Below are 25,498 nucleotides of genomic sequence, written 5' to 3'. Positions count from 1 at the left end.
AAGACATTTTACTCTTCATTCAGCACCTACCTACACCACAACATCATCTAACCATAGTTGAAAGACACCTCACATACATGAAGAACATGATTTGTCACTATCCTCTGTAAGTTAATGTATCTTCCCCAAACTGGTGGTCTGCAGCTAACATCTCGCCATATTGCAAAATAGGAATTAGAGCTGTCGTATGGAGCCTTTCCACAATTGTGGTTGTCATTTCCATTGTTTGTTAAGCTGTTACCAACACGAACATACACATTTTCACCTCTATTGCCTATAAGAATAACTCTAACACGTGACACAAGATATTCTTTTTGCAAGTCAACTCGAAGCCAAGGATTAAAGGAAAACTTTGAACCAGCACAATCAGTACTATCAAGTGTCTGTCCAGTACCGTCTTTTGGATTGCCATCTATAGCCTTTGTAGCAACAAAGACAGCACTGAAAACTGAGCTCATGGTCACTGTTGCTCCAAGAGAGGCACCTAAATTGGTTGCCATGCCTACAACACATAAAACAGTGCATATAAGAAAGAAACAACTCTGTCTTCCACCATAACAGTAATCATACAAGATGCGACTATGCAGATCTCAGTCGATGGTCCTGTACAGTTCTGACCACTCATTGTAGCTGCTTGACTAATCTGCCGAGTTCTGGCGCCATTTCCACATTCAACACTACATGAGCTCCAACTACCCCAAATGCAATCTAGGGGAAACACAACACAAGACAGGCAATAGAACATTACTTATTCATCAAACTTTGCAGTTAATTCTATTAATTAATATTGAAGCAACGATTACAGGCATTGTTGCCAGTTTAGTAATATATAGCTCTGCGTTCTTAGATGGCACAACATGCACTCCACACTCAACTACCACTTAATTAATCTCAAAAGCTCACTACTAGTTAAAAAATGCAAAGCATTGTTGGGTTGAGCCTCAATGAGAACAGACAGACTCGAGACAGAGAACATGCACGTATAGGTATAGCGCTAACGTAAATTTCTTTGTAGTTTGAAGTTCCAGCCTGTTTGCGTCCTCGCAGTAGTCCAGTGGCGTGCAGCAATCAGTTGTGAACATCTTCCTCTCTTGATGTGTCAGCTATAAACACTATGTAGAAAATTTGAAGTAGACACAAACCCATTCCTACACCTCCGCAATGCAGAATGCAAACCACTTTGTGGTGTGTATGCTCATACCGTTGGTAGATACTCTAGCAAAGAAATTTGCCTGCACATTTGCTTCAAATTGAGCTACGAGTATTTCATAAACAGCTGGAAGTGGACACGCACGTTTCAACATCCCACAGAACATGGATAGAGAGCTATGTAACTTTCTTTGTAGAAGCAACGTGTTCACACATTTAGTTGCATTTTTGGTAGCAATCACAGACATGATGGTTTGTGATGTCACAAATGCAGGTGTAAGTGTAATAGCTGTACGGCTCTCCAGGTTGCTACGTGCCAGTCCCACAGAACTAATACAACAATTGCAAACAGGCTCAAGCTGGTATAAGTGTAATGACCAACCTGGAGAGCCATACAGCTATTACACTTACACCTGCATTGTGACATCACAAACCATCATGCCTACGATTGGCTCAAAATCAACGTTATTTCCAGCCGACAGGTCGGTCATAAGTACCTACGTACCTACCATCACACACATCTCAACACGGTACAGTACACATAGGAAGGGTCTTGCCAAGGCTCACCCCAATAAATATATAAATGTCTCAACCTCAATTGAGATGACAAGAGAGACTCGCTTCACTCGCCAATAACTATCAGACATCAGACATTTTTCATACACTTTCCACATTTCTCCTTCCAAAGCTGCTTCTGAAGAAAAAATTTGTTCGGGCCTTTATCATACTACATCAATTATTACCTCAAGGATCAAGAAAGCCCCAAGCCCGGATCATGGCCAAGACCCTAAGATTTTCACACTTCTTAGAGCGTGTTCACACCGACATCTGGACTAACTATGATTAAGCCAACATCAGTGCAACTGCGTTCACGCTGCTAACTATGATTTGTAAGTCATGTGGGCACGCGAGTGTAATTAGTCTGGACAGATTTCATCTGTCATATCCGGGCAAGAATTCGCGTGAATTGTCTTGACTAATCAATAGCTTTAGGTTTTGAAGAGGGGACATTTTGTTTGCTTTCTCTGGCAGCTCCTTCAGGGACGGCAGAAAGCTGTCACAGGCACGTAGTACACTTCTGCATGCGCTTCTGTAGTCTCATGTAGCCAGACCCTTCCCGTGTAGCCAGACCTTTCGCCTACATACTTCTGGCAGGGATGTAGGGGGAAAAGTTTTGCTACGTGAGACTAGCGCTCCGGTATACGTATACCCATGTTGTTACTGCGTTTGTATGTTTAAAATACAACACCACATCAGAAACATCGGCGGCATGCTCTTCTTGTATACTACATCACATGCCAAAGTCACCTGCAACCACTAACGCCACTAATGTAGTTGTAATACTACTCTCTATAATACTACTCTCTATAATACTACTCTCTATGGCGTTAGAATGGCGTTACACTAATCATAATTAGGACTAAGATGTGAACAGTGGTGTTAGTGCACTAATGCCGAACTAATCATGACTAGGCCCGGTGTGAACACGCTCTAAGTTCTTTCATTAGTGTTAATTGGCATTCTCCATAATTACTGTTGACTTGCATGTATGCCTGTTGACCGCATGTTAATTAAATATTTTAATAACTCAGCTATGGGTATAGAAGATTAGGCTTCTATATTTAGATGCTCCCATCATTGGATGGGGAGCAGAACGACGGCACCCAAGACCTCTACCAGGCTATCTCCTCACAGCTAGAGGGGAGTAGTTTGTCTACACGAGACTAGTGCCTGTTACTAAATGTTTTAGTATACAAGAAATGCTGAATGCTTACCCCATGCACAACCGCTCTCTTCACGTTAAGTTCCCATATAATTATTGTAGTGAGTATGAAACACCATTGATTTAGTGTTGGCCGTTGCAGACTAGTTTACCTTGTTTATTTTGGACAAAAGTGGATAATTGGTTGTCTGATTGCCTGAAGTTGTGGTGTGCAACCAAACAAACGTACTTCTCATGACTGGCTCCACAGAAGGCACGGGACATTCCAAACATACACCCAAGAGTAGGTAGTCACACAGACAAGAAGTTCATGACTAGAAGTTGGCAAGCGCCTTTGAGTATGTTAAGTCACATGACCATTACAAAAGCCCCGTTTCTTAGGACTCATTGCTGAAAAAATAGAATACTGCAACTGTACTACCAATTGATCACCACTATTGATCACCTGGATAATCAATAATTGTCATCAACATCCTTTCATGCTTTGTTCTCCAGACTTCTAAAACTCTGCACCTCACCACTGCCAAAAATTTGTCGGCACCATCAGCCAATGACACTTTTTACAATAGTATCAGTAAACCTTGGTACGTGTAGCTCCCTGCAAAGAGACAACTATTCCAAGAACATCATGCGAACATAAACTAAAGAGAATCCCGTTGGTGTATAAGCACTTTGGAGCATTTCAAGACAATAAATTGTGTCGAAATGACAGTTGATTTTAAACTTAACTGCAACAATCTCCGCAGTAGCTGCAAAAAAGCCGAATCAGTTGCAATGTCAGCAATGAGCTATAAAAGCTCACGTGACTAAGCACAGTCTATTAGAACATAATCAAAAAGGCAGTACCTGCATAGTCTCGCATAGCTAGCCCCTCTCCCGTCTATTTTAATTAAAAATAGAAAAGAACAATTTAAATAGAAAATAGAAAAGGGAGGGACTGGCTACGCTAGTACCTGCATGTGTAGGTATATCTATGTCTGCTTAAAATGTGAGATGCTTCCAAATGCAATTTAAAATGGTACAATCACAGGGCAGCAGCGTTTCCACACAACTGGGCATTTGATGATTGGATGAGAAAATTGCCTTGAACTTGCCGGTTGTGACTTAGACCTTACTGCTCTGAGTTGTAGGGTCCATTTGGTCACCGTCATAAGCAACACTCTACAATGAGACTGTACTACAATACTATGTACGTGTAACGGTCTTCTCAAAGATAAGTGAATGCGTGCCATGCTACGTGGGCAGAAGGTCGGACAACGATCTGGGTCGATGACACACTCACACACCTTACGTGTTTACTCACCAAAAACTTCCAAAATCACACTAACTCGACTCTACACAACTGGCGTATATATAAAAATCCTACACCCAGTCATTCCGTTAACCCCACCTAAATTCCCTAATATGGTAACACAGAGGTCAAACTGTGGCTTCTCACCACACCCCAAACTCCTATGGGACGCATCATGCTATATTCTTGCCGCTTCTTGTTAGACACGTGTTACACCACACCCTCTGGAGTCAAAACTTCACAAATTTCTACTCCATCTCCATTAACAACGTTGTCAATCACAGCTCAAAAGTCGGCTGCATTGTTTTCTCATCCCTTAATAGTTTCGATCTTCATGTTGAACCCTTGCAAATACAAGGCCCAGTGCATAATACGTTTGTTTATGTACTTTGCCCTGTTTAGGTATTGGAGCGGTTGGTGATCCGTTTAAACCCAAAACTCACGTTCGTACAAGTAAGGGTGAAACTTCCTAATTGCCCATATCACGGCGAGGCATTCCCTTTCGATTGTGGAGTACCTTCTTTCAGCGGACGTCAGCTTTTGCTCCCATACCCAAACGAGAACAAGATGTTTTTATCATGCTCTTAGAGCAGAACAGCCCCAATACCAACTTCAGACGCATCAACTAGCAGCGTATAGAATTTATCGCGGTCTGGTAGATGTAGCACTGGCTTGCTGGTGACTGCATTTTTCAGTGTTCTGTATGCTGCTTCTTGTGCCTCTCTAATCAATTCGATTTGGCTGACCCTTCTTTGTAAGGTCTGTCAAAGCCACGGCTATAGCACTGAAATAAGGAACAAAGTCGCGGTAGAAGCCTGCCAATCCTATCAAGGATCAGCGCTCTTCCTGCGTCGTCAGTTGCAGTGTATCAGGTACCTTGCGTAAATTTTCTTCATCGGGTTGGATGATACCCTTGCCGATGTGGTGACCGATAAAATCCAGAGACTTGGCCCTAATTAGACAATTCGATGGTCGGACTGTCAACCCTGCCTTCGCAATCCAGTCCAAATTTCTCGAAGAGCGACCATATATTCCTGCTACGTAGGCAAATGAACGATTGTATCGTCCAGATATGAGTCAACTGAGGCCAGCCCCTAAAAAAGGTTCCTCATGGCTCACACAAGAGTAGCATCAGAATTCATCATTCCGAATGGCATTCTCAAACACTTGTAGCATCCGTCTGGAGTACCGAAAGCCGTTTTATAGTCGTATTCTTCGGCTACTGGAATTTGCCAATACCCCTTGCTCAGGTCAAGTTTAAAGAAATATTTACACTTCCCAAACTTTTTGTTAGTGCGCGCATACATGTCATTGGTTCGGAATTTGGGTAACGTAATACGGTTGAGCCGGCGGTACTCAATGCATGATAGTGGGGTCTTTACCTCCATCTGGGCACCCACCAACCCAACAGGTGAGCCCAGTAGGGTACATGTTTCTGTGTAGTCCACACGGCAATCAATGACTAACCAATTCAATATAGATTGCATGCATTACAATGATCGTGAACTCGCACCAGTATGTCTAGTGGATATCAATGACCACCAAGAAAGCACTGAACGTCATCGTCAACGAACTGTTCGCCAGACCACAGAAACTCCCCAATGACTGAAACGATTCATAGTCTCATGGATAAAGCTAGAGAAACATGAGAAAAAAAGACAGACAAGTTTCATATCTGGAGTGGTAGACATTGTCACTAACCACTAATATAAGTATTATCATAATTATAATTATATTATTTGGTCATATGTGGCTACCACAATAGATGAACAAGCAATGACAAAATGCCAATGTTCATGAGAGAGCTTCACCAGAACAGTCAAATTCAAGTTTGCAACCACAGGGTCTTGTGGAACACAAACAACTGAAACCAAACATTTGCAATGGCCAATGCAAAGGCAATCATTTCCCAACTTACTGAATTTATTATATAGGACGTTAGCACAGATCAATATCCATGTCCCATGTCTTTCATTTGACAAAGACACCAATTCAAATTTCACCATTTGACAAAGATAGACAATTTGAGTTGAGTTATGAAAGATTTGGTCACGTGAAATAATTATTACTTTGTAATTCTAGATACATTTTTTAAAGTAGCACATTTGAAAGCACAATGTCATCTAATTTCGCAATACTTCCCAATAAGTCAACAATTTCTCCAAAGGGACCATTACTGTAGAAGTGAGAAGAAAAACACAACTTCAGTTAGTAGTGAGTAAAACTCTGGGAAGGAAAGAATGCTAACCTACTCGTGTTCTTGTTAGCCTGCAAACTACACAACTAGTGCCAAATTACAAATGCTTAAGCTCCATTTACATGACGTTATAGGACCCAAGCCCAACCCAAGCCAAACCAGGGACCGTGTGTTTACACAACAATTATTCAGGCCGAGTTGGGCCCCGGGCCCATGGGCACGACTCACTTTCAAATGCCAGATCAGGGCCTGGTTATGATATAGCTCCACCCATCATTGGCTATCATGCGCATGCAGTTAACGCATAAACATGGCAGGAGCTCAAATGAGTTCCTAGGAGTTTGGTCCAGATCGAAGTAAAGGTGTCAGAGAGAATTGCAAACACAGCCGGATAGATAAACAATAGACAGACAGACAAACATCTCATTCTTACAATACTATTGCACAGTTGAATAAACTAAAAAACAAGCAAAGTCACCAGCTAACTATTTTCACATCAGCGGCTTGTTTTATTGAGACTTTCCAAACAGTTCCTTCCCACACAAGTGAGATTGACTCTGAAATAGACATCTGTAGCATGAAGCAATTATTGAAGAACCGTCGTTTGAAAACTTGAAATGAAACCATTGAGAGATATGCTACAAGATTGAGTAACTAACTAACCTCCTCAAACTAGAACTTCTCTACTATTAAAAACAGCTTATTTCCAGAATCTTGTAATTCACAAATATTTCATCACAGATGTCCAAAATTTTTGAATGACTTCGTGACTCTTAGGTTCTCATCGTTTCAATATGACAAAATATTGTAAAGCAAATGTTCTAATGTTACCTTTCCCAAAACTAATTACTTGAAATATACTCCCTGCTATCGGACAGCAAAGAATTGGAACAAATTATGTGACTGGAACAAGTTCAGAAAGAGAATTTAGGATGGTAGACCAGTATTGTATACTGATTAGTTTCCATCGGTAAATATATCATCAACTCACATCACATCACATCACATCACATGTATGCAATCTTACCCACACCAACATTCAGTATAAATGACTTTGACACTATAGAGCCATGAGTTGCAGTAGATTGGCATGTATACACTCCACTGTCAAAGGTACCAGCTGACTTGATGTAGAGCCGCTGCACACCATTCTCATAAACCTGATATACACCAGCATTCTGTACACTTGAAGATGGTACATCAATGGTTGTGTTGTGTTTCCATTGCAAGAGAGCATTAAAGTTGGTCACATCAGGACTGACACCACAATCAATAGGATTAGAGTAATTTTGATTCTTATTAATTGCCACGCTTGTCCCTTTAATATTCTTATTATTGTCTAGAACAGCAATCTCCAACTCTACAACAACAAGACATTTTACTCTTCATTCTACACATACCTACACTATATCATCTAACCGTAGTTGAAAGCCACCTCACATACACGAAGAATGTGATTTGTCCTTATTCTCTGTAAATTAATGTATCTTCCCCAAACTGGTGGGCTGCAGCTAACATCTCGCCATATTGCAAAATAGTAATTAGAGCTGTCATATGGCGCCTTTCCACAATTGTGGTTGTCATTCCCATTGTTTGTTAAGCTGTTACCAACACGAACATACACATTTTCACCTGTATCAGATATAAGAATAGCTCTAACACGCGACACAAGATATTCCTTTTGCAAGTCAACTCGAAGCCAAGGATGCACGAAATGTGTTGTGCCAGCACAATCAGTACTATCAAGTGTCTGTCCAGTACCGTCTTTTGGATTGCCATCTATAGCTTTGGTAGCAACAAACACAGAACTGAAGACTGAACTCATGTTCACTGTTGCTCCAAGAGAGGCAGCTAAATTGGTTGCCGTACCTGCAACACATAAACAGTGCATATAAAGCAACAAGTGTGCCTTCCACCATAACAGTAATCATACAAGACGTGACTATGCAGATCTCAGTCGATGGTCCTGTACATTTCTGACCACTCATTGTAGCTGCTTGACTAATCTGCCGAGTTCTGGTGCCATTTCCACATTCAACACTACATGAACTCCAACTACCCCAAATGCAATCTAGGGGAAACACAACACAAGACAGGCAATAGAACATTACTTATTCATCAAACTTTGCAGCTATCACTAAACTGGTAAACAATGCCTTGCACATCACTTCAATATCAATAAATTAACTGCAAGTTTAGATAAAGATAAATTTATTGGATATCAAAATTCTAGTACAATGACGTTAAATAGATACAGCAAACTACATAAAATGTCAGCTAAATCTCCAACTTAACTTAAGTATTTACTATGGCATGCCTGGACACACCTGAGTTCATCAACTACAATAGAACCACCTTGTACAATGTTCAATTTTTCATGATCACACGAGCATTGAGTTTCTGCAGTGTAACAGAAAACCGATGTCTCCAGGAGGTCTTGAAGTCAGCAGAGTTGTTCTGTCTTCTTGATCTTTAGACTTAAGTGACGTATTCAGCAGACGGTCAGCAGCAACTCTCCAGGTGCCAAAGTGCTCAAACACTACAGGTATGCATTTTGATGCATTACCTCCTAGCTAGAAGAACCTCACTGCCGTATTTACCATTTCTCATTTCTTCTCTTTTCTTTGCAGCAAATCCACTCAGTTTGGTGCAACTATTTATGACCTCTTTTCTCCAGGGATGAGCAAGTAAAATATCTTGATCAGACAAATTACCGCTGTTGCCTATGAGAACATCAGGTCTACGCTCATTGTTTAGATATCTATTTTTTGTTTCTTTCTTGCGGAAAACGGCTAACTCTTTCAGGCATTCTGACCAAGAGTTTACAATTGAGCCATGAGCCCAGATGGGCCTCCTCTGTGTTTACATGTTAAGAGATGATATCCAAAAGAGTCAAGATGTGTCTCACAATCGCACTTATCTTGCATTTCCTGAAAACGAAAGTGAAGTCCTAAACTTAAACAAGCTGCTAAGCGAAATTCCCCGGGTTTTAGTGCAAGGTTGTTTGACGTTGAGATTGCTTGCAAGAAGGCACCAGCTCCCTTTCCACTGACTGATCTAAGTCTGGCTTAAACTTAATCTGAGTTTTCTTTTCCTAACAGAAGATTGTAATCATGATCAGCCATTGTGCACGTGAGATAATGTTGTAACTTTTCCGGATCTTCAAGAATTTTACTGAGGAATTTCCACTTAATAAGGATTTGTCTGGCAATTGTTCTTATAGTTGCCCATGCCAGTGATAGATTGACGTAAATTACAAGACATATTGTTCCACAATTTTGCTCCTCTATACGAAAAGCTCTCGTTTTAAAACATCCCCTTTGAGATCTTGGCAAATAGCAATTGTCCACATATCTGTGACTTTAAACTCTCACGTCCTTGTTAGATCTTAAATTGCTTAGAAGTGGAGCAGGTGGTATCTTCTTCATGATCTTGCAAGCAAGCTTGCAACAAGAACAAACACTCAACTAACACTTAATTAAATCCAAAGAACTTCCTATAAAGACAGTGTTAAGTAATCTGCATACAACTACATAGACTGGTTAAAATAGAAAACATTGCTGGGACGAGCTTCCTTGAGAACAGACACGAAACACAATGATTCACAACGATTTGTCAAAAGGTTTTGCATTAAAGAAACTCAAGTATATGTAGTTAAACAAACTGATTCCTACACCTCCGCAATGGAGAATGCAAACCTCTTTGTGACATACATTGAGGTGATTGCTCACACTGTACATACTCTAGCAAAGAAATTTACCTGTATAAATTTGGCCACTTCAAATCAAGCTGCGAGTATTTCATTCGCAGCCGAACGTGGACGCATGTTTTGGACATCATGGAGAATATGCACGTAGGTATAGGGCTAACGTAAATTTCTTTGCAAAAGCGACGTGTTCTCACATTTAGTTGCATTTTTGGCCGCAGCCATCAAGCTATCTCTACGAGCTCGATTCTCTTTCCGTGCGAATGGCGAGCAGCAACATGGAGAGCCATACAGCTATTACTAGATACATGACCCATCCTTCGTACAGGCAGAGTACTGTACTGTTATGACTAAAGACTCAGTTTGAGCGTGTGTAGACACGTCATGTGCAATTTTTTTAGTAGAAATGGACACACTCCCTGTGTGGATTCAGTTCAAATGACTTGTGTGGGCGTCTTTTCGAATAAACAGGAATGTGCTAATTAGTTAATATCCCGTTGAAGACAAATGAAAACTCAACTGAGTGCCCCATTCCAAGAAATTTGCAGCGACTTTCCCATTCAGAGATATATATCTGGGCAACAGAAACTTGAAGTCACGTGCAGTTTCGTACTCACCCAAAAGATACATGCAGTAGCTTGACATGCAGGCATGCATGATTTAGCGCACTGTTTGCTCTTCGTTTTCGGTGTTTTCACACTCCCAGTGTAGCGCTTGGTGCAGGAAATGTGTAGGTTGGATTCAGTGCAAACGCAGTCACACGTCTCTTCAGTGAGTCTTCTCAAAGCCATTTCAACAGTCTCATTGCATGTTATCGCTTCGAAGATGTTGCTGCCGTTGCAGGAAACAGGCGTATCGAATGTGGCAGGTATTCAGCGAGCGTACTCGGAAAAACCGAAAGTAGGCATATTTCTAGATACCCAGATATCCTACACAAAAATATCTTGTCGTTTTTGACGTTGCCTGTAATAGACGACACGCTCCGTGCATACCGTCCGAGGTCAGCTTAATGTTGATGGAGGTCTAATGAGCCGTTGCAGAGTAATTCGCTTGCGAGTGAAGGCGGGTCCTCCTTGTATATTGTAGAATATACTCAGCACGTTTCCAATCTATAAAGCACTGACCATTACTAAGTGGACCTCTATGTCTTTGCTCTAGACGTAGTTTGATGTTATCCAATGCGCGCGAGTAGAGGCGGATCCTCCTGGGATATTTAGAATATAACCAGCACGTTTCCAACCTATACCTACGCACTGACCAACAGTTCTTTTCGGAAGTCTTATCTTTTTGCTCTGGATGTAGCTTGATATTTAAAGTAAACAAGTCAACTACAGCTTGCTCAGATAACGCGGTCAGATGGCATGTAAACAACAATGGATATTGAAAGTGAGCATTACACTCTTAGTTATGAAAAACAAAACTACCCTATGAGATTGAGTACAAGTAAAGAAACTTCCTTCAAATTGAGTCTATCAGGGGCATTCAGTTTCCTTCTTGAACGATGAACAGCATTATATTGTTCTACAATGCACCCCCAAAAGAGGACCCGACTAAAAAGTTGGAAGCCGACGCCACCCTGCCTATGTTCTTACCCATGCCTAGTTACGCCCGTACCCCAAATTTTAGCCTCGTGGGTGATCTGGTCTAGCCGGCTATCAAACTTACACACACACACACACACACACACACACACACACACACACACACACACACACACACACACACATACACACACACACACACACACACACACACACACACACACACACACACACACACACACACACACACACTACCGTCAATTTTAGTAGTATAGATACATGCACTTACACCTGCATTGTGACATCACAAACCATCATGTCTGTGATTGGCTCAAAATCAACGTCATTTCCTGTCACCCCGTACCAACACAGACATCTCAACACAGTACAGTGTACACATAGGAAGGTCTCGCCAAGGCTTGCCCCAATTATACAGATTATCTCTTGCCCTAACACATCATGACATGTTCTCCAAAATGGGATAACACTTAGGAATACTGTCATACACATAACTAATTGCATTAAAGAATTGACACGAGATGATAATTATACAGACTAAAATGATCACTGTGTATCCATTTTTGATTTCAGTACTCTACATTACATAACACTGATTTTTAAAAGGTTATAAAGGTAATACTAAATAAAATAATGCTGCCATAATAGCATTGTGTTAGGCAAGCGACGGTGTCTTTCCCTATTCGCGTAACAATGGCTGCGTCTATATACGTAGGAATATTTCTGTCAAACAAATGCGGAAACTCAGATGCATAACAATGGTCACATAGTCACGTGACAATGGTTGCATCGCAATAATTCCTGTCAAAGTAATGTGCGGAAACTCAAGAAACAGACTTTTCTTTTCTTTTAGCTTTTCCTTTCTATTCCGTTTGTCACGCATCAGTCTCCTTTGCTCTTTAGTTGTGTACGAGAGCGAAATCAAGAGTCATTTCACTTTTCTCGCCAAGAAATTGTACTTGTATCGAGGCCTCAAAAGGAGACCCTTGATTCAATTTTTAGCACATGTATTGCGGAGTCAAAAATTGCATTCATCTGGCATCGTCGTTTTGTCGATCCAACTCTTCGTTTTGCCGTAAATCCATATGACGATATATCAATCTCAATTGACATGGCAAAAGAGAGGCTCGCTTTGATCGCCAATAAACAATTAGACAGCACACTTACAATTTGTGCGGCTATGTTCATGTATATGTATGTCATCATAGTGGTCCAATCACAGAGCAGTATTCACATTTGGTTATACATGGCTACCACAATGAAGGAACAAGTAATCACCAACTGTCAACGCTCTTGAAAGGTCATTGACCAGAACTGTCTCATTCACATTTCTAATCAGAGAATCTTGTTGAACACGAACAATTGTATTCTCATGTAGCTAGAAGGTAAGACCAGTAAGGTCAAAACGGGTCTAGTGAACAGCCTTCACAGTCGCTGTGTTGCCAACTAGGCAAAAATCGACTAACTATATATACTGGATTTGGCTTCTTAAATGCTTCACTAAAGACCAGATTGGTATGCAAGCTGTGCAATCCTATCTCAGTTATCTTCTCTTGTTTCGTAGAAAACTACTTGAAAACTATAGCTAAAGTCTTTGCACATCTACAGCAACCAATGCGACCACGAGAACGTTGCCATCGACAGGCTTCGATCTCATGCAGTCATTATCAACGCCTGGCATACTCGTTTTGTTCGCTCAGGCCGCAACAAAGACTGAATGCAAACATACTGGATGGATGCGAACGCACTCAATGCTGTTTGCATTGCACAAACACATGAAATCATTACCCACGCAAAAGAAAACATCTTGTTTCGATGACATCAGCTCCACTGAGCCGTTCCAGACATCGCTCACAAGGGACTGTCTGTGGTCACTTCAGACGAACAGCATCGACTACATTCGCATCCAGTCTCCGTTGCAACACAATCGCACAATGCTATGTCAGACGTGTACTTCCATCATGACTGCACGAGATCGAAGCTAGTCAACGGCAACGTTCCCGTAGTCGTGTTTGTTGCTCTAGACACACAGATTTCACAAACAGCAAAGACTCTAGCTGCAGTTTCGGGATGTTCTCTACGAGACACGAGAAGCTAACTGAGATAGGATTACACTGCGTGCATATAACTATCTGGTCTTTAGTGAAGCGTTTAAGAAACCAAATTTGGTATTTTAATAGCAAATTTTTGGCTAGGCGACAACACAGCAACTACATAGGCTGTTCAACAGACCCTTTTTCTCCCGAAATCATGATACGATGAAAAGGGTCTGGCTACACGAGACTACATACACCCTGCAGTGATCAATGTAAAGGCAGTCATTTTCCCCAACACACTAGAATTATCTAAGACCTTAACATAGGGCGATATCCATGTCCCACATGTCTTGAATTTCATCATTTGACAATGACGAACAACTTAATTAAGTGGTGTTATGAAAATTGTGGTCACGAGAAATAATTATCACTTTTAGGTAGACTGCTTTCAAGTAGCACATTTGAAAAGCAAACTAAAATCTAAATTCATAATACCTCACAACAAGTCAACAATTTCTCCAGAGGGACAATTGTGGAGTGAGAAGAAAAACACATCGTCAGTTGCTAGTGAGTAAAACCTCAGAAGAAAAGCATGCTAACCTTCTCGTGCTCTTGTAATGATCATGAGTCTTCAAACCACACAACCACAGCCATATTGTAAAGATTTGGTGCAAGAACTTTTAGTTTTAGAGGTTTTAGACCTAGTTAGTGCGACAAACGTCTGTTGTGTAAATATGTATCCTGAGTGCAACTATAAATACCAGAAACTATGTAGTCCATAAAGCAGTAGGTCTAAGGTTCATAGCAAAGACAAAACATTCCCACGCCTAACAAAGTCAAAAACTGCATTGAAGTTGGTTTAAGAGTAGCAGATTGTAGCTGTGTAAAATTCACATGTTCTTACCAAAATTACATAAGCAGTAACTGCTACTCATTAGTGAAGGAACACCATGAGGATATTTCCTGCAGATCAAACACACAGTAGCAACGCCTATCTAACAGTCGATAGATGGCTCTCATTTACGTCATGCTCTTGTCTGTATTTTTGACTAGTTAATAGCATAAACATGGCAGGAGCTCAAATGAGTTTTAGGAATTTGGTCCAGATCAGAATAAAGGTATTAGACAGAATTATAAACACAGTCGAATGGATAAACAAATAAACAGACAAACAAACAAACAACAGACAGACATAGTAATATGGCGCACAAAAAATATTTCATCCTTACACTACTATTGCACAGTTTAATGAAAACCAAATAAAACAAGCTCAAAGCATCCAGCTAACTATTATTACACGTATGCAGTCTTACCTACACTAACATTCAGTGTAAAGGACTTTGACACTATAGAGCCATCAGTTGCAGTATATTGGCATGTATACACTCCACTGTCAAAGGCACTAGCTGACTTGATGTAGAGCCGCTGCACACCATTCTCATACACCTGATATACACCAGCATTCTGTACACTTGAAGATGGTACAACATTGGTTGTGTTGTGTTTCCATTGCAAAAAAGCATTAAAGTTGGTCTCATCAGGGCTGACACCACAATCAATAGGATTAGAGTAATCTTGATTCTTAACAACTGCTAAGATTGTCCCTTCAATATTTGTATTATTGTCTAGAATAGCAATCTCCAACTCTAAACGACAAGACATTTTACTTTTCGTTTAACACCTACCTACACCACAACATCATCTAACCATAGTTGAAAGCGATCTCACATACATGAAGAACATGATTTGTCACTATTCTCTGTAAATTAATGTATCTTCCCCAAACTGGTGGGCTGCAGCTAACATCTCGCCATATTGCATTCAGGTCATTAGAACTGTCATATGGAGCCTTTCCACAATTGTGGTTGTCATTCCCATTGTTTGTTAAGCTGTTACCAACACGAACATACACATTTCTACCTTTATCATCGTAAAGGATAGCTCTAACACGTGACACAAGATATTCTTTTTGTAAGTCAACTTGAAGCCAAGGAATCAAGGAATATGTTGTAACAGCACAATCAGTACCATTAAGTATTTGTCCAGTATCGTTTGGTTTGCCATCTATAGCCTTTGTAGCAACAAACACAGAACTGTAAACTGAACTCATGTTCACTGTTGCTCCAAGAGAGGCAGACAGATTGGTTGCCAGACCTACAACACATAAACAATGCATGTAAAGCAACAGGTGTGCCTTCCACCACAACAGTAATCATACAAGATGTGACTATGCAGATCTCAGTCAATGGTCCTGTACACTTCTGACCACTCATTGTAGCTGCTTGACTAATCTGCCGAGTTCTGGTGCCATTTCCACATTCAACACTACATGAACTCCAACTACCCCAAATGCAATCCTCTGGAAACACAACACAAGACAGTCAAAGAACATTACTCATTCACCAAACTTTGCAGTTAATTTTATTAGCTATTATTGAAGTAATGATTACAGGCATTGTTGCCAGTTTAGTGATAGCTCTAAAGTTCACAGATGGCACAACAAGCACTCAAGACTTAACTAAGCGTGCCGCATATGACTATGTAACTATACAATGACTCAGTGCTCAAAATAACTGTTGGACATCAGACATTTTCTGTACACTTTTGACCTTTCTTCGTCCAAAGCTGTTTCTGAGGAAACAATTTGTCGGACCTTTTACCATACTTTCCCCAGGGCTCAAGCCCCAGCACTGACTATGACTGAGGCTCTAGTGCTAATTGGCATTTTCCACAGTCACTGTTGCTCGATCAGTTAATATTCAACTTTCACGCATGCCTGTTGATCATGTGTTAAGGTTTTAATAACTCAGATATCAATATAGAAGACTACATTTCTATATTTTACTAGTGGTGGTGGTTTGAAGCTCTTGTTTAGTAGTTAGATCCCTCCATTCCCACATATCTGTCATCAACAGCTTACTAATAAGCAGTTAGTCCCCATCATTAGTTGAGGAAAATGATGACATCAAAAAACCATACCAGGCCATCTCCCTGCCAAACAGATAGTCCACAACTCTATGTTCTCATACATCTCAAAACACACACATAGCTAGAAGAGAGCAGTCTGGCTACGAGAGACTAGTGCCTATTGGTATACAAGAAATGCTTCCTGTCCCAAACCCACAACCTCTCCTTTCACTTAAGTTCCCATATAATTATATTGTAGTGAGTAGGAAACACCATTGATTTAGCGCTGGCCATTAAAGTTTTCATTGTTTATTTCTGACAAAAGAAGATAACTGCAAACACGAAATAGACTGTTCTAGTTAAAAACTCTCATGAATATTAGCTGCTCTTATTGGTTGTTTGCCGATTGTCTGTAGCTGTGGTGTGCAACCAAACAAAAGTACCACTCTGTGACTATAGCTCCACAGAAGGCGTAGTCAATTCCAAATACACCCCAAAGGATAGGTAGTCACACAGACTTAAAACTTGCAAACGGGAGTTAGTTAGCAAGCGCCTTTGAGTATGTTATTTACTAAGTCACAAGACCGTTATAAAAGTCCCGTTTCTTATCAATATGATTCATAGCTAAAATCATAGAAAACTGTAACTGTAGATCGAATGATACATCAATTATCGGACATTCCCCAATATGGGACACTGGCATACGAAAACCAGACGATGATTTCTCATATCTAAGGCATAAATGTAGAGAGTAGTCAAATGGTAACACGACGTGCTAGATTCAGCTTGATCACTTGGCATATTGCTGTTCACGGTGACAAAATAGAACTTCTGCTGCTCCCCCCCTATATCAAACACATCCATCAAATATCAGACAGCCGCCGGTTTTTGCTTTTGAGGGTACCACAGTTCACTGTCTGCACCTTGAAATAATAGGGACATGTCTCTTCTACTCGCAATGATAACAAGAGATCGGCAGCTTTGCATGTTGCTCTTCAGGAAGCTGAAGAAGAGGGGTGGGTCTTGTTATCTAATATCGGACACTCGATTTGCTTGATGCAAGCGTAATATAGGCGAGAACCGTAAAGAATTGTTTTAGTGTTGATTACAGACGTCTACTAAATGCCCATCGAGCACGGAAAGTCTTTGACTCGATCGTCTCCATATCAAACAAAAGAAGTATTTGGAAAGAAAAGTAGATCTTGAAATGACTCCTATGATGCATGTATGGTCAATATAGACGCGGAATACACAACTACAATCGCAAAAAGCAGTGTTCTAGATGTTAAGGCGACGTGTGTGTATGACGCGACGGTAGGGTCTGGCTACGCAAGGCTATCTGCCGCCGCCGTCTCTAGATTCATTTGTTCTCGAACGATGGCGATGTTCAGGACGTGCTAGATGAGGGAGGGCTATAAATGTTCTCAGTTTAGCACCTGTAGATTCTTTCATTTTTGTTTGTGGACGGCCATATCTAGCTAATTCTTGCCACAGAGACGAGCCAAAGGCTCTTGATGCTCGTCGAGCATTTACAAAACATCTGCAGTCAGTATTAACACAATTCTTCACGGTTCTTCCCTATTTGCACTAGCATCAAGGAAACTCGGGTGTCCCATACTAGAGAACAAGACCCGCCCCTCTTCTTAAGCTTCCTGAAGAGCAAAGTGCAAAGCTGCCAATCTGTTGTTATCACTGCGAGTAGAAGAGACATGTGCCTATTATCTCAAGGTGCAGACAGTGAACTGTGGTACCATCGAAAGCAAAAACTGGCGGCAGTCTGATATTTGATGGGCGTGTCCGATGTACGGGAAAAGCAGCAGAAGTTCTATTTTGTCACCGTGAACAGCAATACGCCAAGTGATCAAGCTGAATCTAGCACGTCGTGTTACTACTCTCTACATTCATGCCTTAGATACAAGAAATCTTCGTCTGGTTTCCGTACGCCAGTGTCCGATATTGGGGAGTGTCTGAGAATTGATCTATGACTCTAGAAGAATCTATCCATCTGTCTGGATGGGTGCCTGGATGTCCGGATGTCTGTAACGCGCCAATCGACACGCCGCCGCTCTCGGATTGTCGTGAAACGCGGCGGCCCGGTCGAGTTTGGCCTTCGGAGACGAACGGTCATAGCCTGAAATGAGATGCGCCGGAGTTTGTTTGTTCAATTTACCAAGCATGAGGATGTGATGTGCGCTCGCCAGCCACTGTACGTTATCCATCTAGCCTCGACACTACTAGTAGGCGCATATAGGCCTTCCTTCGCTGTCGATGGTCCTTCCACGAGAGGATAGCAACCGGGCAGTATCAAGTGACGTTGCCCTTTATGTCACGTGACAACCTAGTTTGTCGCCTGACCTATTTCGCAAATGATGATTGGTCGACTGTAAATCATATTTGAGTTACTTCCTGATTATTTCCTCTGAAACATGCGGAGATCAGTAAACAATCGCCCACCTCACAGGTGTCATTTAGTGTGTGCTATAGCCTCGCAAGCCAGGCTCTTCCGCGCAGTCGCTGAGCTAACCGCACGTGAATCACACGAGGAGGAGGAGCTTTTACCGGAATTGCTCCAGCGCGAGAAGAGCCTGGTCGCTTTCGAGAACGTCATAGTGACGTGGACTCCCGATCCAGTTTCATAGCTTGCATAAGGCTAATTCGATTTCCTAAAGAGCTCGTTAATGTAATTGCGCTGATATATGAAGCAGAGCGGTAGCCCTCCGCGGAGAGCGCGTGAACACGAACTCCAGTGAAGCTGTTGATGAACAAAGTGCTGGTGAATAATGAGCGTAGGAATGGCCTACATGGGACTGGTCCGCTGAACCTACACTCTCCAGCAACGTTTCTTTCTACTGAACACATCTGCAGGTTTGCGCGAATTGAAACCGACGTAGAACTGTTCACCACTCTTGCGCGTCTACTCTGATACCTATAGTCTGTGGGGGAAATGGTGTGAGAACTGCCGGCCCATTTTCACTCAATGGTTCATGAAAACAGTGGCCTAGAGCTTGTTGACCTCCCCACGTCATGATCAGATTGGCGTGTATTGCTAACGCAGTCTATGTGACGGTACTCTCGACTCAGCAAGCAGCATTTTTGTACGATATTGGCTCTCCTCACGGTGAACTGGAAACATCTAGGCATGGGAAAACAGCAGTGCAGTGGACCTACCATGTTCAGGAAGTGTAGAGTTGACTCGTAGTTGCACGTTTACTACGTACGACTTGTTTCAATGCACGGACTCTGACTGCTACATATATACACTAACCGCGTACAATGAGTTCATTTCTCAAACTACCGTGCTGCAGATCTAGATTCGGCGGTGTGCTGTTGGCAAAACTGAATGCTGAAAAGGAGTTGTGACACTGCAGAATATTACATAGCTGAGCTGTCTACATACGTACTAGAAGCGAACGATGATGTCAACTACGTACTTCGTGCAAAACAAGCAAGTGCGTGAAGCGATGTCGCGTGTTCTCAACTTTCATACCTACATGCTTACCTAATAGAATTAGCTTTATAAAGCTATGAAACTGGATCGGGGGTCTCACGTCACTATGACGTTCTCAACAGCGACCAGGCTGTTCTTGCGCTGGAGAAATTCCGGTAAAGCTCCTCCTCGTGTGATTCACGTGCGGTTAGCTCAGCGACTGCGCGGAAGAGCCTGGCTTGCGAGGCTATGTGTGGTACAGCTTGTCCGCCAGACGTTTAGATGGAGTTTAACGGAACCATTAAACGTAGTTGAATTCACTTATTCGGCGTGACCGCTGCACGTGCAAGAAGGAGTACACGGTTGGCGCCGAGTGTCGACGCGCAAGCGCATAGCTCACCTCAGTTTACGCGCGAGTAAGCAGCTTCCGTGTCGGTTTCTCCCATGGCAGAGCAACACACTGCAACCTCAGATGACGCCCAGGGTGGGCACGTGCTGTCCAATCAGCAGCTACAGGAGCTGATGACCGAAACGGTGAGAAAGGCGGTCGCGGAGTTTGTGCGGGCTTCTCGGCCGCTCGTCTCTGAGACCAACGCAGCAGATGGTAGTGGTCTACTCAACGCGTTATCACCCGGGGCCTCTTTATTGTTCATGTAGCCGTCTGCCCGACGTAGTCAGATACGGCATGTTCGTCGAGAGTAATTTGCCAGTCGTATATTTAGCCAGCGCCTAGGACTTGTATAGCTTGCATGTGAGAGTGTTCAAAGTATCAGTTATGGTGGTGCGTGCGTTAGTGTCAACGTGGTTAATTTATTGAAAAAGTGGTTGTTGCGAGGCATCCACGTGGCGGGCAGTACAGTCACTGGTGGAGAAGGCGTTGCATGATCCGGGAATGGCAGGTTTCCGAACGGCCTGTGGAGCGGCTCGGAAGACGGGCAACCATGAATGGCGGACGACTATGTAGGGATGCGAAGAATCTAAAATGGCGCCCCATACAAAAGTATCCGAACCGGATCTCTCAGAACTCATTACAGAGATCTCGGACCCACGTAGCGCTCAACTTCAAACGTTCATAGCGGTAGCCAGACTATCACCGCTGACACTAAGCGCCTCAGAAGCCAGCTATCGGCAAGTAAAAATCCCCGATTTATTCTTTCACATTTCACTTTTCACATTTCACTTTTGTCAGCCAGGCTGGCGCCTCACTCGAAGCAGCTACAATGACGAGAGTCACACCAAACGATTCGCTCTCGTCCGAAGAATTGCACTGACCCACCAGCTAGAAATGTGCAAAGTCACCTTGTATCAGTCAACTGCTGCCATGCAATTCCACGTACTGCTTTCCACAACACAATGTTGTTCCGGTCACGTGTGTACATGTGACTACCGTTTGGAAGCCTAGCTGCCACTTCCACGTGCTGCTACATGCTGCTTACAGTTGCGTGTAGTTGAACATGAACGACTATGTTCAACGGCGCGGCGTCCTGTCTGACTCTCTGTGCATGTAAGCGTGTATCTCTTTCGTGGAACCCTAGGTAATGAGAGTTGTTTATAGATGCAGTCAGTGTTATTACGTACATCCGTCAGCTGCTACGAACTTCCGTGTGTGCTGAGCAAAACGTGGGAGTTGTTTAGAGATGCAATCAAAGATTGAAATCCCAGCCGAGCTGCACACGTTTACAATCATGCAGCTGCATAATTACCCGTCAGCCGCCAGATCAATTAAATGCGGTCACTACACGGGATGAGCAGTGACATCAGTCACGTGTGTGACGTGTGTCGACTTTTCTAGTACACCGTACAGTAGAGGCTTTCGGTACGTTCAACAGCAACAGCACTTTACAAATTATCTGGATCTAAATTTCGGTATGTTCAACAGCAAAGGCACGTTGTAAATCATCTTGTACATCTATTTACATCTATCCCGTGCGTACTAGGGGCGGGGCGCGCGGGGGCGGGACAGAGAGTGCGGGACAGAGAGTGCGACCTCCACGTGGTCTGTCCTGGGGTTTTGAACATGAAAGTATTCTCACATGTTCAAAATGCTAAGCACTCCGTTTACTAAAAACTGTCATTTCCATCTAAAAATGTATGAAACGAGTCCAAATATATATGACACAAGTCCAAAAACATTTTGAGAAAATGATGGGTATGTAGGGGTGGGTATGTACTTATGTCATTTATTCCCATCACCTGCATCACACTCTTTTACCTATATCGCTTGCAGCAGTTGTGAATGTGATGTAGGAGATGGGCATAAATGACATAAGTACGTACCCATCCCTACATAACCATCATTTTCTCAAAATGTTATGTGTATAGGTAGCTAAAATAGGTGTCATGTACTAAGGATGATGTCAGGGCTGAGGCGGGAGCGGCAAACAGTGCCATTAGCAAGGCATGTTAGTCATCAGGGGGGAGAGGGGAGCTACACAATAAGACACATGGCGGGTATATACAGGACCAGGCGGAGCCTGACGCAGGTGCGACTGGTCAGCTAAAGGTGAGAGCGGTAATGCTGGTGGCTCACACGCACGCACGCAACAATGGTCCGGTGAGCCGGCGCATCTTGCACTCTGGGAATTATAGACACACGCATACTATAGCCTAGACTCTACGTATCTTAATAAACTGCAGCCGGCACATCTTGCATTTTCTCTTTCCACATTACATGCCTCTGCAGACGCCGTAGCCGACGCTACCGCCACAGACCGTGCAGATGATGGTGCATCCAGACGATCAAAGCAGATGAAGCGCAGACCAGTTCACGTCCCATCCGCATACTCGGTCAATTGAATAAACAAACTCCCGCGCATCTCAATCTCTAGCGTCGAATTTCCAGACTAGAGAGCGCGCGAACTCTAGTCTGGACCAAAGTCGATACTAAAATGATTTCCGAAATAGCCCTTCTAAGCCAATCAGCTCCTACAACCCAAATCTCGGTTGTAAATTCTGATTGGCTTAGCAATAATTGGTTATGCTAAATGCGCTAAATGCACTAACACTGATTGCGCGCGTGTGAAATCCTCGTGGGCGGCTAAGTACACGCCAAAACAATGACTGCACGCACACACCTTAGTTTTAGTTTCAGCTTCAGTTCTTCGATATTTTCAAGCTTGCGGTGACAGGACATGCACAGCAGCATCGCCAGACCATCACCTTTGACAACTGGTCGAGCGGTAGTCTCGCTAGTCGAGCGGTTAGACTAGCTAGCGGTCTGCCGAAGAATCAAAGAGTCGTGGTTTCATGCCGTCCACCAAGATATCGCCGCAAACACGACAGACGTCTCTTCTTTGTTCGTGAGATCTCATGGCATTTACAAATGATATGTTGATCTAGGTAAAACGATCCTACGCTGTTAGACACCATTTAGCATCGCTAATGTAAATACTTCCGAAATCATTTTAGTATCGACTTGGTCCAGACTAAAATTTTAGAGTTCGCGCGCTTCGCGCGCTCTCTGGTCTGGAATCTCCCGCTTATCTCAATTCACGTCACATCCGCATACTCGGCACTTCCGCGAAGATACAGTCGCGTAGCAATCTAATTTTAGGTTAATTTCAGCCTCCAAAGCAATTCGACGCGACCATGCGTCTCAGACTACGCATTTTCCAGCATCCCCATCTCAGACTCGTCCCACCTAAAACGTCATGATCTATTCGTGGAGAATGACGTCACTTCCGCGAACACACATTCAGTAACACACCGACGTATGCATGCACGCACAAGCGGCCCTGTGAACCGGCCGGCTCACTCTGACTACACCCGGCGCATCCTCACTGTAGATGAGAGAATTAGAACGGCGTACGATAGCGGGTGTGCATCCATCCGCATACTCGGTCAATTGAATAAACAAACTCCTACGCATCTCATATCAGGCCGCCAAAGTCTTGTCTCGGGCCGTCGGAGGCCGTCGAGGCGAAATCCGACGTGACCGTTCGTCTCGGACTCGCGATCTCGACCGGCCCGGGCGATGTGACGTGGCTTGCCATTCACGCCATCCTCTAGTGGTTTACTAGAGTGCAAGATGTGCCTGCTGTAGTCAGAGAGTTTGTTTTCTTGTAATTAGAACCTAGAGTTATCGTAGTTTGCTTAGCTGTAGTTATTTCACTTTAGCCTATATGTATGCTACCGTTTCTGTATTTGATGAGAAGTATTGCAGGGGCGTAGCGTCCAGTCCGACCGGTCCGGCCATGGCCGGACCGGTTTTTGAAATATGCACTTTCGCCAGACGCTCAATGGCATCAACTTCCGTTTTAAGGGTATAGCCGATTAAATAAGTAATATATTTCTGCTCATGCAGTACTTTGTGCGTCGGCCTTGCGTTCTCCAGACGTCAGTTGAAGGTACTGTACAGGCTCGGAGACCCAGCCGATGCGAGGCTAAGATGTGTGCAGGTAATGCACGGAGGTCCGAGGCCGCTAAAAAGACCCGTTCATCTCAGAGCCGCCGCATCTATCAGGAGCAGACCTGTGAGATTAGGAGTCTAGCAAGTTGTCGAAGTAGTTGTCTGTCTAAAACAGACACTTTGTCGATCAGTTCGTGCTTAAATGAGTTTGTGGCTGGTAGTGAGCACAGACTTCGCATTTTTGGAAAGTTCGATTAAGGTTATGAGCAGCAATAAGTATCAGTTTTAGAATTAGACATGGCTGTCATTATAGTTCTCGTTAATTAAAGTTGTCCCGCCCATCTACTAGCGTGCGCTACATTGTCCAGCCCACTAGCGCGCGCTAGGCCGGACCGGTTTTCATTTACTTCCTACGCCCCTGTATTGTTAATAAAGAGAGAGAGAGAGAGAGAGAGAGAGAGAGAGTGTGTGTGTGTGTGTGTGTGTGTGTGTGTGTGTGTGTGTAGATTTGTCTGTAGAGTAACACGTGGACCCGCCCTACAGTGAGATGGGGGCTACTCTACGTGCCAAATATTGGACGACTGGCGAACGTTAACTTTTACGTTTCTTCGCTTAGAGATAGCTACTATCTAGGTGTTAGCGCAATTCCTACCGCCCAAAGGGCGGGCTAGTACAATATGATACTTATTTGTTACAGAAGTTTACCTGCGCAAACGTCGTTCAAACACAAAAGCAGAAGACATGTCATGGACAGTAGTAAGGCTTCCTTCATTAGGCCGTGACCAACTCCCACAGAACGTCGTTTCTATACGGGCTAGTTAGGCATGATTTCAAAGCCCGGATAATAATTGGTATACCAGAGCCATATATATGGCTCTGAAAGCTACTATAGCCTCGGTACTCCAGACTGCTGTCTGCACGTGATGGGCGGGGAAAGTGGGAGGAAAGAGGAGCTGCCTACGCCAATTTAGCCTTGATACTCCAGACTGGTTTCTGCACGTGATGGGAAGGAAGAGTGGGAGGAGAGAAGAAAGCAGTCTGGGCACAGCTCTTGTAATTGACTTCGGAAGAGGCGTAATTGCTCAAGTTCAGAAGCATCTGTTCCAATCGAAACTACCGCCAAAAACGGCCAATCAGCGTTACCTCTAAACGGTT

General features: G+C 43.1%; 1 protein-coding gene across 1 annotated transcript; it reads right to left on the bottom strand.

Moving 5' to 3' along the window:
* Positions 1-47: 47 nt before the first annotated feature.
* On the bottom strand, positions 48-25,142 carry LOC134191542 (uncharacterized). Its single transcript, XM_062660163.1, has 6 exons — positions 25,049-25,142; positions 15,880-16,020; positions 15,369-15,815; positions 14,975-15,307; positions 8,294-8,431; positions 48-502 (listed from the first exon to the last, which is right to left on the bottom strand). The coding sequence occupies exons 1-6, from the start codon at positions 25,113-25,115 to the stop codon at positions 48-50; spliced, it is 1,581 nt and encodes a 526-aa protein (XP_062516147.1). The 5' UTR covers positions 25,116-25,142.
* Between the last annotated feature and the right edge of the window lie 356 nt (positions 25,143-25,498).

This window comes from Corticium candelabrum, chromosome 15 (assembly GCF_963422355.1).
Source record: "Corticium candelabrum chromosome 15, ooCorCand1.1, whole genome shotgun sequence".
Classification (NCBI taxonomy): domain Eukaryota; kingdom Metazoa; phylum Porifera; class Homoscleromorpha; order Homosclerophorida; family Plakinidae; genus Corticium; species Corticium candelabrum.
Note: the sequence above shows the minus strand (reverse complement) of the source record. Positions and strands in the feature narration are given on the sequence as shown.

Excerpts from the sequence above, each read along its gene's own strand:
- LOC134191542 (XM_062660163.1), bottom strand. The coding sequence starts at position 25,115 with ATGAAGGAAGCCTTACTACTGTCCATGACATGTCTTCTGCTTTTGTGT. Across the intron at positions 16,021-25,048 it reads TTTGAACGACGTTTGCGCAG|AGGATTGCATTTGGGGTAGT; the intron begins GTAAACTTCTGT and ends TTGTGTTTCCAG. Across the intron at positions 503-8,293 it reads GATCTGCATAGTCACGTCTT|GCATGGCAACCAATTTAGGT; the intron begins GTATGATTACTG and ends TATGTGTTGTAG.